The following is a 14,092-nucleotide window of genomic DNA, read 5'->3' on the forward strand; positions in this document are numbered from 1 at the left end:
CGTCCTCGGCCCGCTGCCCTCGCTCAGGGTGGGTTTGAGGTGGACAAGAGCCGTGGCCGGTGGTGATGGGCTACAAAAATTCGGTGTGTTCCTGGTTATTTCGGCTTCTTTTGGGAGCGTCTCCCCTCCCTGATGGCTTGGGGAGGTTTGTCCCAGTGGCCGCTGCGTCCCTGCGTCCATCTAGGAAAGACAGAGCTGCAGCAAATGCTGGAGAGGAGCCACCAGAGCCCGTCCCGGTGCGCGTCCGGCCTCAGCCACCGCCCTCATCCCTGTCCCGCTGCCACCCCGGCGTGCCGGGTCTGGTTTGAAGGAGCAGGGATGAAGGCAGGCAATTCGCAACATCCCACATGGGGCATCCCCAGTGCGGGGTGGGCGATGCTGAGACCCCCAGTACAGGATGGGGCGATGCTGGGCATCCCCGGTGCGGGATGGGCAATGTTGGCACCCCCAGTGCGGGGTGGGGGATGCTGGGCATCCCCGGTGCGGGATGAGGGACGCTGAGCACCCCTAGTACAGGATGGGACGATGCTGGGCATCCCCGGTGCGGGATGGGCAATGTTGGCACCCCCAGTACAGGATGGGGCGATGCTGGGCATCCCCGGTGCGGGATGGGCAATGCTGGCATCCCCGGTGCGGGATGGGGGATGCTGAGCACTCCCAGTGCGGGGTGGGCGATGCCCAGGCTGCCCCCGGCCCTTGCAGGAGCAGAGGTGTCCAGAGGTGGTTCTTTGTGCGGGGAACAGTCGCCCCATCCCGGGGGCATCCCAGGGGAAGGACACCCGCCCCGCCACCCCCCTCCTCCTCCTCCTCAGCCCATCCCCCGGGAGCGATGGGACCCCCGGGGCCCCTCCGTGTCCCCAGCGAGCGGGAGGCAGCGGAGGGGCCGCGCCGGGGGCTCCTCGGGGACGCTGCCGCGGCCGTGCCGGTGCGCAGGGGGTTCTCCGGGGGGTTGGTTAATTAATTAATTAATGAGCTGCTGCTGCCAAACCGAGGGAGAGGCTGCTCGGAGGGGATGGAGCGGGCGGGGGGCGGGTCCCCAGGCCCGGGGACTCTTATTTTGACCGCGGCGCTGCCGGGCGGGCGCTGCCGCCGCTGCCGGGCCGCGCTCCGGGGCCGCCGCCTCCTTCCCCTGCCGGGCCGGCAGCGCCCGCAGCGGCCCCGGAGCCGCTCGCCGTGTCCTGGGGGCTCGCCCGAGGCTCTGAGCCGCTGTGGGAGCCTCTCGGGGCCCCTCACGCACCCTCGAGTGCCTCCGCTCCCCGGCACCCGCGGGGGCTGCAGGGTCCGGCCCGGGGTGACCGGAGGGACACTGGGGGTGACCGGAGGGACACTCGGGGTGACCGGAGGGACACACAGCCCGGGAGGGCCCCGCTGGAGGCTCCGGTGGAGCTGCGGCGCTCTGCTGTCCCAGCCTGTCCCCCAGCCCGGGGCACCGCGGTGCGGGGGCAGCGCGAACCCCCCCGGGGCAGTCAGTGCATCGCGACAGCGACAGCGACAGCCCCGGAGCTGGCACAGCTGTGCCAGGAGTGTCCGGGGCTGCCGGTGTGGGACGGAGCGGGATAACCCCGCTGTGCCCAGCGCCCGGAGCGCTGCAGGGCGAGAGATTCCCTGTAAAGCACAGCGGGAACCCTCAGGGGGTTCCACAGGTCCCACCAGGATCACCCAGCCCAGCCCCTGCCCTGCCCAGACCCCCCAGCAACCCCACCCTGGGCATCCCTGGCAGCGCTGGCCAAAGGCTCCTGGAGCTCTGGCAGCCTCGGGGCCGTGCCCATTCCCTGGGGAGCCTGGGCAGTGCCAGCACCCTCTGGGGGAAGAACCTTGCCCTGAGCTCAGCCTGAGCTGCCCTGGCCCAGCCCCAGCCGTTCCCTGGCTCCTGTCCCTGTCACAGAGCAGAGATGGGAGCTGCCCCTCGGGAGGAGCTGGAACAGAAGCGTCCATTGCCCACTCAGAGGAGCGAGGTGTCAGCTGGGGCTGCAGGAGAGCAGCCTGAGAACCAAGGGATGGGGCCTGTCCCTCCAGAGAGCAGATAAGAAATGCGTAAATTGACTTCAGAGCACTCAAAGGCTCCTGTTTCCCTCCAAGAAACGCACGGATTGCCCTGTCCAGGGGGCTGGTGCGGCAGTACCTGCCCATCCCTGCGTCTCCCTGGGGCAGGTGTCATTTCCTCAGGGTGGCTTCTGATGCAGCTGTGGGGCCAAGGAACCCTTGCAGGTGTTTATCTCCCCCCTTGTGCTATTTTCTGCTTTACTGGAGAGCTGTTAAAGGGATAATTGTTTTACAATCATGGGTTTAGGGCCCGGGCATTGGGAGGGGCCCTGTGGGGCTTGGGAGGGTTGAAGCTGTTGTGGGTGCTTGAGGTGTGGGAAAGGGAGGGAAGATGCTGAAGAGACCCCTCAGTGGGGCAGAGCCAGGGCGAGCTGCTCCCTCTGCCCCATCCCTGTCTTTAGGGGACAGGGACACCAAAACCCTTTCACAAACTGGGCTGAAATGATCCAAAAGGCAGAGAAGCTAAAAAAGGAGGTGATTTCGATGGTTAATATTTTGGCAGGAAAGACAAAGGGACTTTTTGATGCTTTCTGGGGTTTTTGCAGGGATTTTATTTTGTGTAGGTTTTTGGACAAGCTGTGCTGCTGGATGCTGCTGAAAGTTTGGGAAGCTCACGATGCGTTCAGCTGGGAACGGCGGCCGCTCTTCCCCCGCACTCTGGGGGTGTTCTGGCAGGATGGGTGAGGAGCCGCGGTTTGTGGGAGCCGGTGCGGGGAGCGCGGGGTCCGTCCCCAGCCCAGCGCTGTCCCCGTGTCACCGCAGCGCCATCCCCGCCCCGCCTGTACGGCACCTCCCGGCGGGCGCCGCCATGACGCCGTACGGACAGCGGGGCCCCTGGGGGCCGCCATGCTGCCGCGCGCATGCGCCGTGCCCGGCGAGAGTCTCCATTGAGAAGAATGAGGGGCAAGGGGCGGAGCCAAGGCGCGAGGAGCCGCCGGTGGGGGCGGGGCTGCGCTCCGGGGCTCCGGCCATGGCCACAGTGGATGCCGAGGTGAGTGAGAGCGGCGGCGTCCATCTACCCGGGCGGGGGGAAGGAAGATGGGGGAGCGTGGAGTGGTATCGCCCAGGGCCAGGCGGGTTCTGTCGGAGGCCGGGAGGGGGGCCGTGCCCCCGCCGCCCCATGGTTCAGTCCAACTCCTCTGAGGGGAAGAATGTGGGAGCTGCTGCCATTGTGTGTAGGGGGGCCCGGGACTCTGTATAAGTTACACCCCTCCACGGTGAGTCAGTGGTATGTGCCATACAGATTCCGGGGCTCCCCCCAGTGGGAGCGAGTGCGTGTGGCGGAGGCGGGAGGGGGGAGCGGCGGGGCCGCCATCCACGTTCCGGGGCCGCCCCATGCGGCGGGGCGGCGCTGGCGCGGCTCCATCCAGAGTCCGGGGCCCGGCCGGGCGCGGCGGCGGCGGCGGCGGGCGGGCCGGCGCTATGAGCCATGCAGGGTCCGGGGCGGCGGCGGGCGGGAGCCATGCAGGGTCCGGGGCCCGCGGGCGGGAGGAGCCCCGCGGGGCGGCCGGGGCCGCGCGTCCCGGGGGAGCCCGGCTCGGGCCGTGCGCTGCCCTGCGCTGGCACGGGGGCACAGCCGCGCTCCCGAGCCTCCCCGGAGCCGCGCCGACCCGCCTGGGCGCTCCCGAGCGCGGCCGGGGCTGCCCTGCCGCGCCGGGCGGGCACAGTCAGTCGTGGAGCGGTTTGGGTCGGAAGGGACCTGAGGATCCCGTGCCACCCCTGCCATGGCGGGGACACCTCCCGCTGCCCACGGCTGCTCCAAGCCCTGTCCGGCCTAGCCCGGGACATCGCGGGGATCCCGGGGCGGCCACAGCATCCCTGTGCCCGCAGAGCCCCCGTCACCCGGCGGGCGCGGGGGGACCCGGCCCCGCATCCCCGGGAGAACGGGCACTGCCGTGGGTGACACCGCCGGGGCTGTGACCGGGCCCCGGCACGCGAGGGCACACGGGGCTGTGCGGAGAATGTAAACTTGTCACCAGTCTGTGCCCTCAGGTGAACACCGGAGAGCAGCTGGGCTGGCTGCTGAGCCTCCGTGCACAGAGAGAGCCACCAGGTAATGACACAGGTGTGCATCGTACGCGGGCTGTGACACAGGTGTGCACTTGTACAGAGACTGTCATACAGGTGTGCATCGTGCCCGGACTGTCATACAGATGTACGCTCGTGTGTGGCCTGTCATACAGGTGTACAGCTGTACAGACACTGTCATACAGGTGTGCATTGTGCACAGACTAATACAGGTGTACGTTTGTACACAGACTGTAGTACAGATGTGCAGTGTACACAGTCTGTGATCCAGGTGTGCATCATTCTCAGACTGTCATACAGGTGTACAGTTGTTCAGAGGCTGTCATACAGGTGTACACTGTACACAGACCTGTCATACAGGTGTGCATTGTGCACAGACTAATACAGGTGTGCACTCATGTATGGACTGTAATACAGAGGTGCTGTTGTACAGAGACTGTCCTACAGGTGTGCATCATACACAGGCTGTCATACAGGTGTACGCTCATGTATGGACTGTAATACAGATGTACAGCTGTACAGAGGCTGTCATACAGGTGTGCATCATACACAGGCTGTCATACAGATGTACAGCTGTACAGAGGCTGTCATACAGGTGTGCGTTGTGCTCAGGTTATTACACAGGTGTACATTTGTACAGAGGCTGTCATACAGATGTGCACTGTTCACAGACCAATACAGGGGTACAGTTGTACATAGGCTGTAATACAAGTGTACATGCATGTCCAGGCTGTAATACAGGTGTGCATCATTGTCAGACTGTCATACAGGTGTGCAGTGTACACAGACTGTGATCCAGGTGCACGCTCATGTGCAGACCCACTGGAGCTTGTGCCCACAGCCAGGTGTGGTCACTGCTCTGGGCCCAGCCAGGTGTGCCAGGCTGGCTGCTGCCTTTCCCAGCTCTCTCTGCAGTTCCCTGTTGGCAGGGCTGTGCTCTGGCCCGGAATGTCTGCCCTGTGCGGGGTGAGGTTTGTGGCACGGCCATGCAGGTGACACTGGCAGTGCTTTGGAAGTGCTGCAGACAGCTTGGATTTATTCCTCAGGCAGGATTCCCATCACTGTTGCTGGGAGATTGTCCAAGGCTTCCTTAATGTTTTCTGTTCCATCCCAATTGGCCTGACCCTGCTGCCTTTCCCTGGTGCACAGGATGAGTGTTAATTTTTCCCTGTGACAGAGGAATCAGCCCTTGAGTGCCTCTGTGACTCCGTGGTCCAGTTTTGCTTCCAGGAGAGTGGCACGGCTGTAAGTGGGGCAGGAGTTGGCTCATAGCTCATCAGCTCCTAATGCACAGGTCAGTCCTAACCCTGCAGACACACAGGTTTTATTTTGGGAAGCATCTCCAGGGGCCCTGGCTGGGTCTGCCCTGTGAGCAGAGCATTAAGAACCACTGCTCTCCGAGTCAGGCAGAGTATCCCCAGATGTTGCTGTGGATTATGGGGAGGGAACAGTGACTCATTTGGAGTTTAATTCCTCCCCTCCCCCATGAACTCAGTCCTGTCTGAGGCCAGATCTTGCTTATACCCCTCTGAGGCCAGAGGGGAGGAAGTTGGTGTAAGTCAGGCTGGAATGTGGGGACTGGAGGAGAAGCTCTTTGCTTCCCCAGTGCTGCTGTGGGAGAGCAAGGAAAAACATCCCCCATCCATGGTGTTCTGCCAAGCGCAAGATGGAATTGTTTCATTTGGTTAGGAGAGGTGCAGAGGTGTGTTTTTGGGAGGAGATCCTTGCAAAGAGCTGGGAGGGAGTGGGTAGGTTGGGAAGGTGATGTCTGTGTGTCTGCAGGGAGTGCCCAACCAACTCTGCTGGCAGCCACTGAACTCCAGACAAAAACTCCCAGTCTAGAACAGCTTCTTGCCAGATCTTAGTGTTGATGGGTGAGGGAGGATCTCTTTAAACACCAAGTTCTTGCTAAATCCTGTGAACTTCAGATGTTGTTCTCTTCTGTTACCTGTCCCAGGTGATCTCTGTGTTGGAGAGTGGCTGTGCTGCAGTCCTTAGGTGCAGTAACCACGAGGCTGCAGAAAAAATTTATTTTGCTGTTGGATTTCTTTAGTAGATCTTATGTCTAGTCCAGTTTGGGGTTGTTGTTTGCTTCAGACCTACTGCACTAAAGTTTAAACTTTAAGGAATCGAGATTTGAGGAATTGAGGCTCGCTCAGCCAGCATGTATGATGGTGCATGTTCATCAGATTTGATGCTGCTCCTCCAGTTTGCATCAGTTTGCTGGAGAGCTGCCCTTGTGTTTGTGTGCTTCCCAAAATACTTGTTTGGTGCAAGTTTGAAGTTCAGGCCGTGATGTTTTTCCTGGGGCTCGTGGTGACCTGGGGAGGCTGGTGCAGGAAGCGAGGTGCGTGTGTGGCTTTGAGTGAAGTGGTTCCCTTAGAAGTCACGCTGCATTTTTCATCATCTTTTTCCCTTCTGTCTGTTCGGATCTGTAAAATCTCTCTTCTGGAGGTGCAGCTTTGATCTCTAAAGCGACGAGCCGGCAGAGCAGGAGAATTCCTGGCTGGGGATCTGGGATGGGCTCAGCACCCAGCAGCTCCCTCCCCAGGCTGGGGCTGGATCTGGGATGGACTCAGCACCCAGCAGCTCCCCAGGCTGGGGCTGGGTCTGGGATGGGCTCAGCACCCAGCAGCTCCCCAGGCTGGGTCTGGGATGGGCTCAGCACCCAGCAGCTCCCCAGGCTGGGGCTGGGTCTGGGATGGGCTCAGCACCCAGCAGCTCCCCAGATGGGCTGGGTCTGGGATGGGCTCAGCACCCAGCAGCTCCCCACATGGGCTGGGTCTGGGATGGGCTCAGCACCCAGCAGCTCCCCAGGCTGGGGCTGGGTCTGGGATGGGCTCAGCACCCAGCAGCTCCCCAGGCTGGGGCTGGGTCTGGGATGGGCTCAGCACCCAGCAGCTCCCCAGGCTGGGGCTGAGCAGTTCTCAGGTCAGCTGTGATGCTGAGGCTTCTCCCTGGCTTTGATCCTGCCTCTCATCCCCTCCAGCCGGCGCTGGGAGCTCCCTGAGCCCCCTGCCAGCTCAGTCACCTCCCCACGGCATCAAGGGCCAACATTTCCCCAGCTCTGCCTGGGGAGAGGCTCGTGCAGCAGGTGCTGAGTGCAGGAGGGATCCCAGGAGCTGGGAGCAGGGAGGGAAGAGCTGCAGGGTGTCACTCTGTGTTTGCCAGGTGTCACACCATCCAGCTCTGCTTCCAGGCCTGCCCTCCCTCACTCCCTCCTGCCAGTCAGGAGAGGCCTCTGTGGTTTTTAGTTCACATCCCATTTCAGTCACTTATCTCAGGAAGACCTGGTGTGTTTTAAACCCCAGCACTCCTCCTCGGAGCTGTGTCCTGCACAGCAGCTGCTTCCCCGGGGATCCCTGAGGTGTGTTCACACCACGCTGAGCACACACAACACACCTGTGTGTCACTTGTGTTACATTTCTCCTGGGGCACCAGGTTAATTCTAACATTTTAACTGTGTCTTCGGGCAGAAAAAGAAGGGGTTTTTTTTCCCCTCTCTGATACTCATAAAGAGGTTTTAAAACTTTTCTGAAGTAGAGAGGTTACTTTGTTAACAAGATTATAATTGCACACAGCCCTGGCCCTGGCAAAGTCTTATCCAGTGTCAAATAGGTGCTAACTTTTATTTTTTCCAAGAATTCTCACATGTTGTGGGCTGGCAAAGGCCCGTGGGGAACTCATCCTTTTCTTCCATCTAGAGAAACTTTAAATAATAACAGAATGAGCAAATAGGACTTGTGAAGCTTTAAGAAAGCCTTAGAAGTGCCCTTCAGCTGTGCTAAGCTGATGTGACTGAGCCAATGTGACTGAAGAGAGCCTCTGAAGAACATTTTGTCAGTCAAGGCAGAATCAAAGGCCTGGGTTATACTTTAAATAAACTCTTCCAATATAATTATGCTGGCTGGAGAGAATGATTTTTCATTTCTTCTTGCTGAAATTGTAATAAAAGTCCTTGCTGTGGGTGCAGCTTTATTAGTTTAGAGGTGATCCCAGACCAAGGTGGCTTATTTTTTGCTTTTCAAAGCAGAGCCTTGGTCTCCATTTGAGGAGTTTTGCCCACTTAGTTCTCTGTCCACGAATACAAAGGAGTTGCTCTCCCCGTGCTGTGTCAGCAGAGGCCCTGGAGAGATGCAATTACCAGCAAAAAGCCCAACAGCAACAAGGAGAAGAAGCAGCTCTCCATGGAGGGAACCCGTTGGAGTCTCTGGAGCTGGATCCCTTCCCTGGGAGCAGCTGAGCCAGGAGGGCACGGGCATCCCTGAGCTGCTGCTGGGGCCCTGGGAATCCCTTTTCCAAGGTGCACCGGGGCAGCTGGTGCTGGGATGATCAGGGGCTGATCTGGAGTGCCAGTCTGAGGCCAGGGGCTGATCTGGAGTGCCAGTCTGAGGCCTCGCTCTTTATCAGCTGGCCTGTGCTCTGTCCCTTCCCCTCTCCATCCCTGAAGTGCTCTTCCCTGTGGGAAATGGATTGATAGAAAATTCTCAAAACCTGACAGAGGGCTCACATAGTACCCATCTGTCTGCAAACCTTAAGATAAGAAATGCTGAAATTTACTATAAATCCATTTCCCACACTTCCCCTCTTGCTTCTCCCTGGCGAAGTGCTGGTTTGGGCCACTGCATCCCTGAGAAGGAGGAGGTGAGAGGGGACTGTGTTTTGTGAGGGATTCAAGGAGTCTGTTTGGGTGCTTCAAGACACATTTTGGAGAGTTCCCTCTTCCTGGCTGTTGTGGAAGCCAGAGGTCACCACGGAGCTCATCCGGCTGTGTGTGGATCAGGTGGAACAGCGAGCAGTCCTGGAGTCTGTGCTCCCTTGGTGTGGGGCTGTGTGGACAGGGACATCCCATTGCTGATGGCTGGAGTCTGGGTGAAGTGGCAAAGTGAATCCAACAGGGAATGAAGGGTTTGGTGTGGCCCTCCTAGCTCTGGGAAGTTCATAAACCCAGAATAAGCCGTGCTTGGAAGAACACTCAGTGTGGTATTGCTGTGTCTAAAATAGAAAAAAACTATTCAAAGCTTCCCTGCTTTTAAGTAATACTTTGTAGCATAGCAAAGTATCAAGCACATCCTCTTTTTGAGTAGGAAATGTTGCTCCAAGAGGATTCCTGTTTCCTTAATGCCCAGCACAATCCCCACCATTGTCTGGCCATTTGCTTCCATCTCCTTTGGGATGGTTCAAAGCTGCTGCCTGACTCATGGCACAGGCAAATCCTGAGCCAGGTGAGCCCACCTGAGCTGTCTGGGTGTACCAGGGGCTGCCTTGGGGGTGGGGATGGGCTATTCCATATTAATCCATCCTTTTCAGTGTCTCCTTCTGGCAGGAGAGCTCTCTGAGGCCGTGTCAGTTCAGGACAGGGAGATGCTGAGTGGCAGAGCAGAAAATTCAGGTCCACTTCTGTTTGCATAAGGCTGATCATCCTGCAGAGCCAGCACATGGACAGGGAGGAAATTTGCAGGTGGTGCAGCTGGGGAGGAAGTAAATATGGAGCAAGATAACCAGGCTGACATGGATAAACCCAAAATAAAGCCAGGTAAGTGACTGAGCGTTCCAGGGAAATGTGAAATTTTGCAAACAGGGATAAAAATAACGACAGTGCTTTTATATCCTTGGGTCAGCTGGGCCAGAACCTGCTCCAGAAGGTGCTGTGAGCTCAGTACAGCATTTACAGCAGCAGCAGGACTGGGGGGCTGAGCTGGGTGGGGATCAGAGGTGCCCAAAGACGGCGCAGATCCATTCCCAGTGCTGGGGGCAGAGCCAGTCCAGGAGCCCTGGGAAGCTGCAGCAGCACTGCCTGCTCCTGCTGCCCTCGGTGGTGGAAAGAAGAGGAATGAGGTGTTTATTGCTTCTGGAGACAGCCAGGAGGAACCTGGTGGGCTGAGCCATCCCTAGAGAAGGGAGCAGGGCATGAGGGCGCCTCTGTGGACAGGGAATGGCAGTCCAGGTGTCTGAGCTGCTACAGGCTGTGCTGGGGCCTTGATCGTGGTAAAAGTTGTTCAGAGTGCTGCTTCAGGCTTTTAATTAATATGGAGCTCAAGTGCAGATGTGGACAGAAGGATTTGAGCATGCTGTCTTGCAAAAGGAAGCCCTGATCTCCCCAGGGTCTTGGCCATGACCTGCAGGTGCATTTGAGTACAGCCCTGAGAGCAATGAAATACATATTTCCCTCCTTCTTTTAATTTTTAAGCATCAGCTCCTGTTTTCTTGAGAATCTGAGCTACCTTCTTCCTCTCCAGTTGCACATTTCCAATCCTTGCAGTTTCAGAGGAAGTTTTAATAGGTAATTTCTCCCACAGGCTCAAAGCCAGAAAGCAAATTACCCCAATGCTTTATCCAACTTCAGTGGGAATTGGGGATGTTTCATACTGCTGACCCAGAGCATTCAGAAGCTCTGCTTCTCTCAAAAATCATAATATTGTTTCAAGAAGTGGGAAATTGAACATGCACATGGTAGAAGACTTAGAAAGGATTAATGGGTTTCAAAATTACATGCTTCATCCAGCTGCTGATTTGGGAATTGAAAGTATGCCTGTTGCAGAATTGGGAGGGAGGTACTGAAACATGGTGTTCCTCAGCATCCAGTGAATGCAAATGTCCCAAATCTGTGATTCCAAAGCCTTGCCCTATTGCCAGACTGACTCCAGGTTTGATGCTGGATTAACTCAGCCCAGGTGGGAGCAGCTGGGTGGAAAAACCCTCTGTATATTTTATTTTGTCTTCCCTGTAGTTTAATTTGTCCTCTCTTGATTATCTCAGCTCCTGGGGTGTCACCCAAGGCACATTTTTAGGCTGCTTTGACTGAAGTTCGTTCCCTGTGTGTGAGTTTTGCTTGAGGCACATGGAAGGTGCTGGAGGCTCCTCTTGGTACCTCCTGCCTTGTGAGGAGGATTTGGGATCTGATTTGGGCCAGCACCTCCAGCCTGGAGGTCACTGGGACATGCACTAAATAGGAGATGGGTGTTGAAGTCACTTGCATTTTTGGGACCTGGGAAATGATCTTCTTGTTTTGGTGCATTTCACATGTCCACTGAGGTTGGCAGCAAATTTACAGCCTGTCAAGTGTGGGTTTGGAGGTGTAAAGAAGAGAATATTTGTATTTGGGAGATGAAACCATTAACAATGGGCTGGGAGCTGGTTTGTATGGTTCCATGGAGGATCCTGCCAGTTTGCACATAAACCTCCAGATTATGAGAATCTAAAACATGAGTCTGAATATTTTATTAATTGAAGAGTATTATTAATATTTGATGGCTTAAATCAACACCCAGAAGGCTCTGCAGAAAGCACCGCTGCTGAACTGCTAACCAAGACATGAGGTGCTTTTAATTGCAAACTCGTTTGTAATGGCTTTTGTCGCTCTGTGTTTTAAATGTTAAGGGTCTGTGAATCCCATACATTAGAAATCCTTTTGTTCTTTGGATTAGGAAGGGTGTTCTTTAGTTTTGCTGGGCTGGATTCAGATTGGTGCTTTAATGCCTTCTTAATATGCGAAGGTGATTGTTTGTAAGGTGTCCTGTCGGGCCTGGAGGTGACATCTGGAATATTTAATCCTTTTTGCCGCACTCTGAGGACAAACAAGGACTGTTCCTTTAAAGATGGCCCTGGATGAGCTGGAATATTTCCTCTTGCTGTGGTGTCAGCTCCTGTAGCTCCAGGAGCATGTGTGGAGAGGTGAGGTGAAGGTCCTGCCTGTCCTTTAATCGACATCCCCCTGCAGCAGGGAGGTGCCACCAGTGAGTAGACAGACAAACTGCAGCTCTGTCTGCTTTGAATTTGGGATTCACAGCGCCAGGAGCTGCCGGCGTGCAGCGTTGGGAAAGGCCAGCGAGGGGGGATCATATTCTGTCTTTTATTTCCACTCTGGTTTCTAGGAGCTGCAAGTTGTATTTCTCATGGGTTCTTTTCAAGATTTTTTTAAAGATTTCTGCCACACACAGTGAGCTCCATGCCTATCTCCCACTTCTTCTGGGTTTTTATTGTGAGTTTTGTTGTTTCCTTCCCTGTAGAATGTGCCCTTTGTGCTGGTGATCTGGTTATGTTCTTGTGTTTCTAGGAGTTTGCCTTTGATAAGAGCACGTTGGTATTAATCATTTATGGCTTTTATTAAAACCTTATTGGTTTGATGTTTTCTCAGCCTTCCAGACTGCCCTCACAGAGGCTGCTTTATAGACATCATTTATCTCCTGCCCCTGGCTGACAGCAGCCCCAAATTTTCCCTCCTCCTGCAGATGCTGGTGCTTTGTGCAGGGAGGACGTGCGCGTTGTGTGGCTGCTGCTGCTGGGATTGTGGCTCGTGTGTGGGCTGGAACTGGGGTCTGAGGCTGTGTCAGTGACATGGGACACACAGATTGTCCCCATCCCTGTCCCCATCCCTATCCCCATCCCTGTCCCTGTCCCCATGCCCATCCCCATCCCCAGCCAGCGTGTGGCTCAGGTACCGACCCGGTGTGACCCCAGGGCTGTGCAAGAGGAGGAGAAGGGCAGGAGGTGATGAGGAGTGAGGCTCATCTGCCAGGTCTGGGCCTTGGCCAGTGCTGGCAAGTTTCACCAGCCAACTTGCCTTTCTTCACCGGGCCTTTGTTCCCAGCCACGCTTCCCATGAAAGGCAGGAGTGCGGCTGCTCCATTGGCTGCAGGAAGCCTCCTCCCCACACTGCACAACAGCCCTGCAGGGGATGAGCCCCGGGGCTGCCTTGGGGCTGGGAGCCCCCGGCTGGCACTTGTGGGGTGCCCAAGCTGCCTGCTGCGACAGGGAGGAGAACCAGCTGCGAGGGGGGATTTCCATTTCTGCCTTGGGATGAGCCTCTGCACCCTGTGCCTCTTTAGGGTGGGCAGACCCTAAGGAAATGGCTTGGATATTCCCAGTGGGCTCCCAAGAACAGGGATGTTTGGTCTGGTGCCTTCCACTCGTGACCCAGCAGCTCGTGGCTGGCGTGGGCAGAGCTGCAGAATTTGCAGACGTGGCCAAAGAGCTGCAGGAGGAGGAGGAGGCCCCGTGTCTGTGTGTGTTTATACTCTGCATGCCCCGGGATAGCCAAAACTCTTCTTTAAATGACCAGAACTCCGCAAGTGGAAGTTGGCGTGGGGCTGCCAAGAGTAGCTCCTGATGCAACAGTGTCTGCTCTAAAGAGAGATGTGAATGTTTCCTGCGTGTCCCGGTGACTCAGAGCCCTCCCTGCCCCGTGGGGATGCTGATGCAGTTGCTGATCCCTGCCAAAGCAAGCAGTCCACACAAGGAGATTAGACAGCAGTCCCTGCCCCCCTGCTGGGTGCTCGTTAACGTTTCCTTGCCGATGTATTATTAATTAAGCTAATTTTTATTGTCCTGTAAGTGTGGAGGGTGCTTTGCAAGCACAGAGCTTGTGTCCCTGGGTTCCTGCAGCATGGTCCCATGTGTGAAATGAGGCTTGGAGCGTGTGGTTGAGTGTTGAGGAAAGGCAAATCTATGGGTTTGGCTTTCTTTTTTCTCTCTTAGCAGCTGCCTGGCTTCATGTCTGGGGCTGGTGAGTGTGGTCCTGAGCAGAGGGCTGAGGAAATGCTGTCTGTGCAGAATTAGTACAGTCAGACAAAAGGACTTTAGTGCAAGCAGAGTTTGCAGCATTGACCCTCCATAAGACGAAAGATTACCCAGACTGGAGTATTATATTAAAAGGAGTTTTGGGACCTGATCCAAACCTAGAGAAGTCAGGGAGGGATTTGCCATCAGCTACAGTGAGAGCAGCCTCCCTGTGGTGTACCCAGGCAATGGGGCAGGCAGCAGCTGAAACAAAAGAAGTTTAAGAAGTGTCCAGGCAAGGCTGGTTGAGGTTTTGCTGCCTGTGGTGCTTTTCCCAGCTGTAAAACAGAGGTAATTTTCCCCCAAAGTTCAAAGGCCTGACTTGGTGTTGGAAGCCTTTAACTGGAATTGTTGAAGAAGTGCAGAATGCTAATTTTTGAATGTAGAGATTATCTTCATTAGGTAAGAGATGGCGAGTTACATAACGGTCACTATTTTATATGCTCTGGTTTTTGGCTTTATT

General features: G+C 56.3%; 1 protein-coding gene across 4 annotated transcripts in view; it reads left to right on the forward strand.

Annotated features, from left to right (window-relative positions):
• Nucleotides 1-14,092, forward strand: part of EHMT1 (euchromatic histone lysine methyltransferase 1) — a 123,370-nt gene continuing 109,278 nt past the window's right edge. The window contains exon 1 of one of the 4 annotated variants that reach the window (XM_038156000.1): nucleotides 1-28. Coding sequence is in view for 1 of the 4 variants with exons in the window: in XM_038155992.1 (XP_038011920.1) it covers nucleotides 3,014-3,034 (21 nt within the window). In the remaining 3 variants the exon portion in view is untranslated. Of the gene's footprint in view, nucleotides 29-2,966; nucleotides 3,035-3,530; nucleotides 4,097-14,092 lie in introns of those variants that run through there. The other 3 variants (XM_038155992.1, XM_038155990.1, XM_038156001.1) reach the window with 3 other exon arrangements.

The sequence above is a fragment of the Motacilla alba genome, chromosome 17 (assembly GCF_015832195.1).
Source record: "Motacilla alba alba isolate MOTALB_02 chromosome 17, Motacilla_alba_V1.0_pri, whole genome shotgun sequence".
NCBI lineage: Eukaryota > Metazoa > Chordata > Aves > Passeriformes > Motacillidae > Motacilla > Motacilla alba.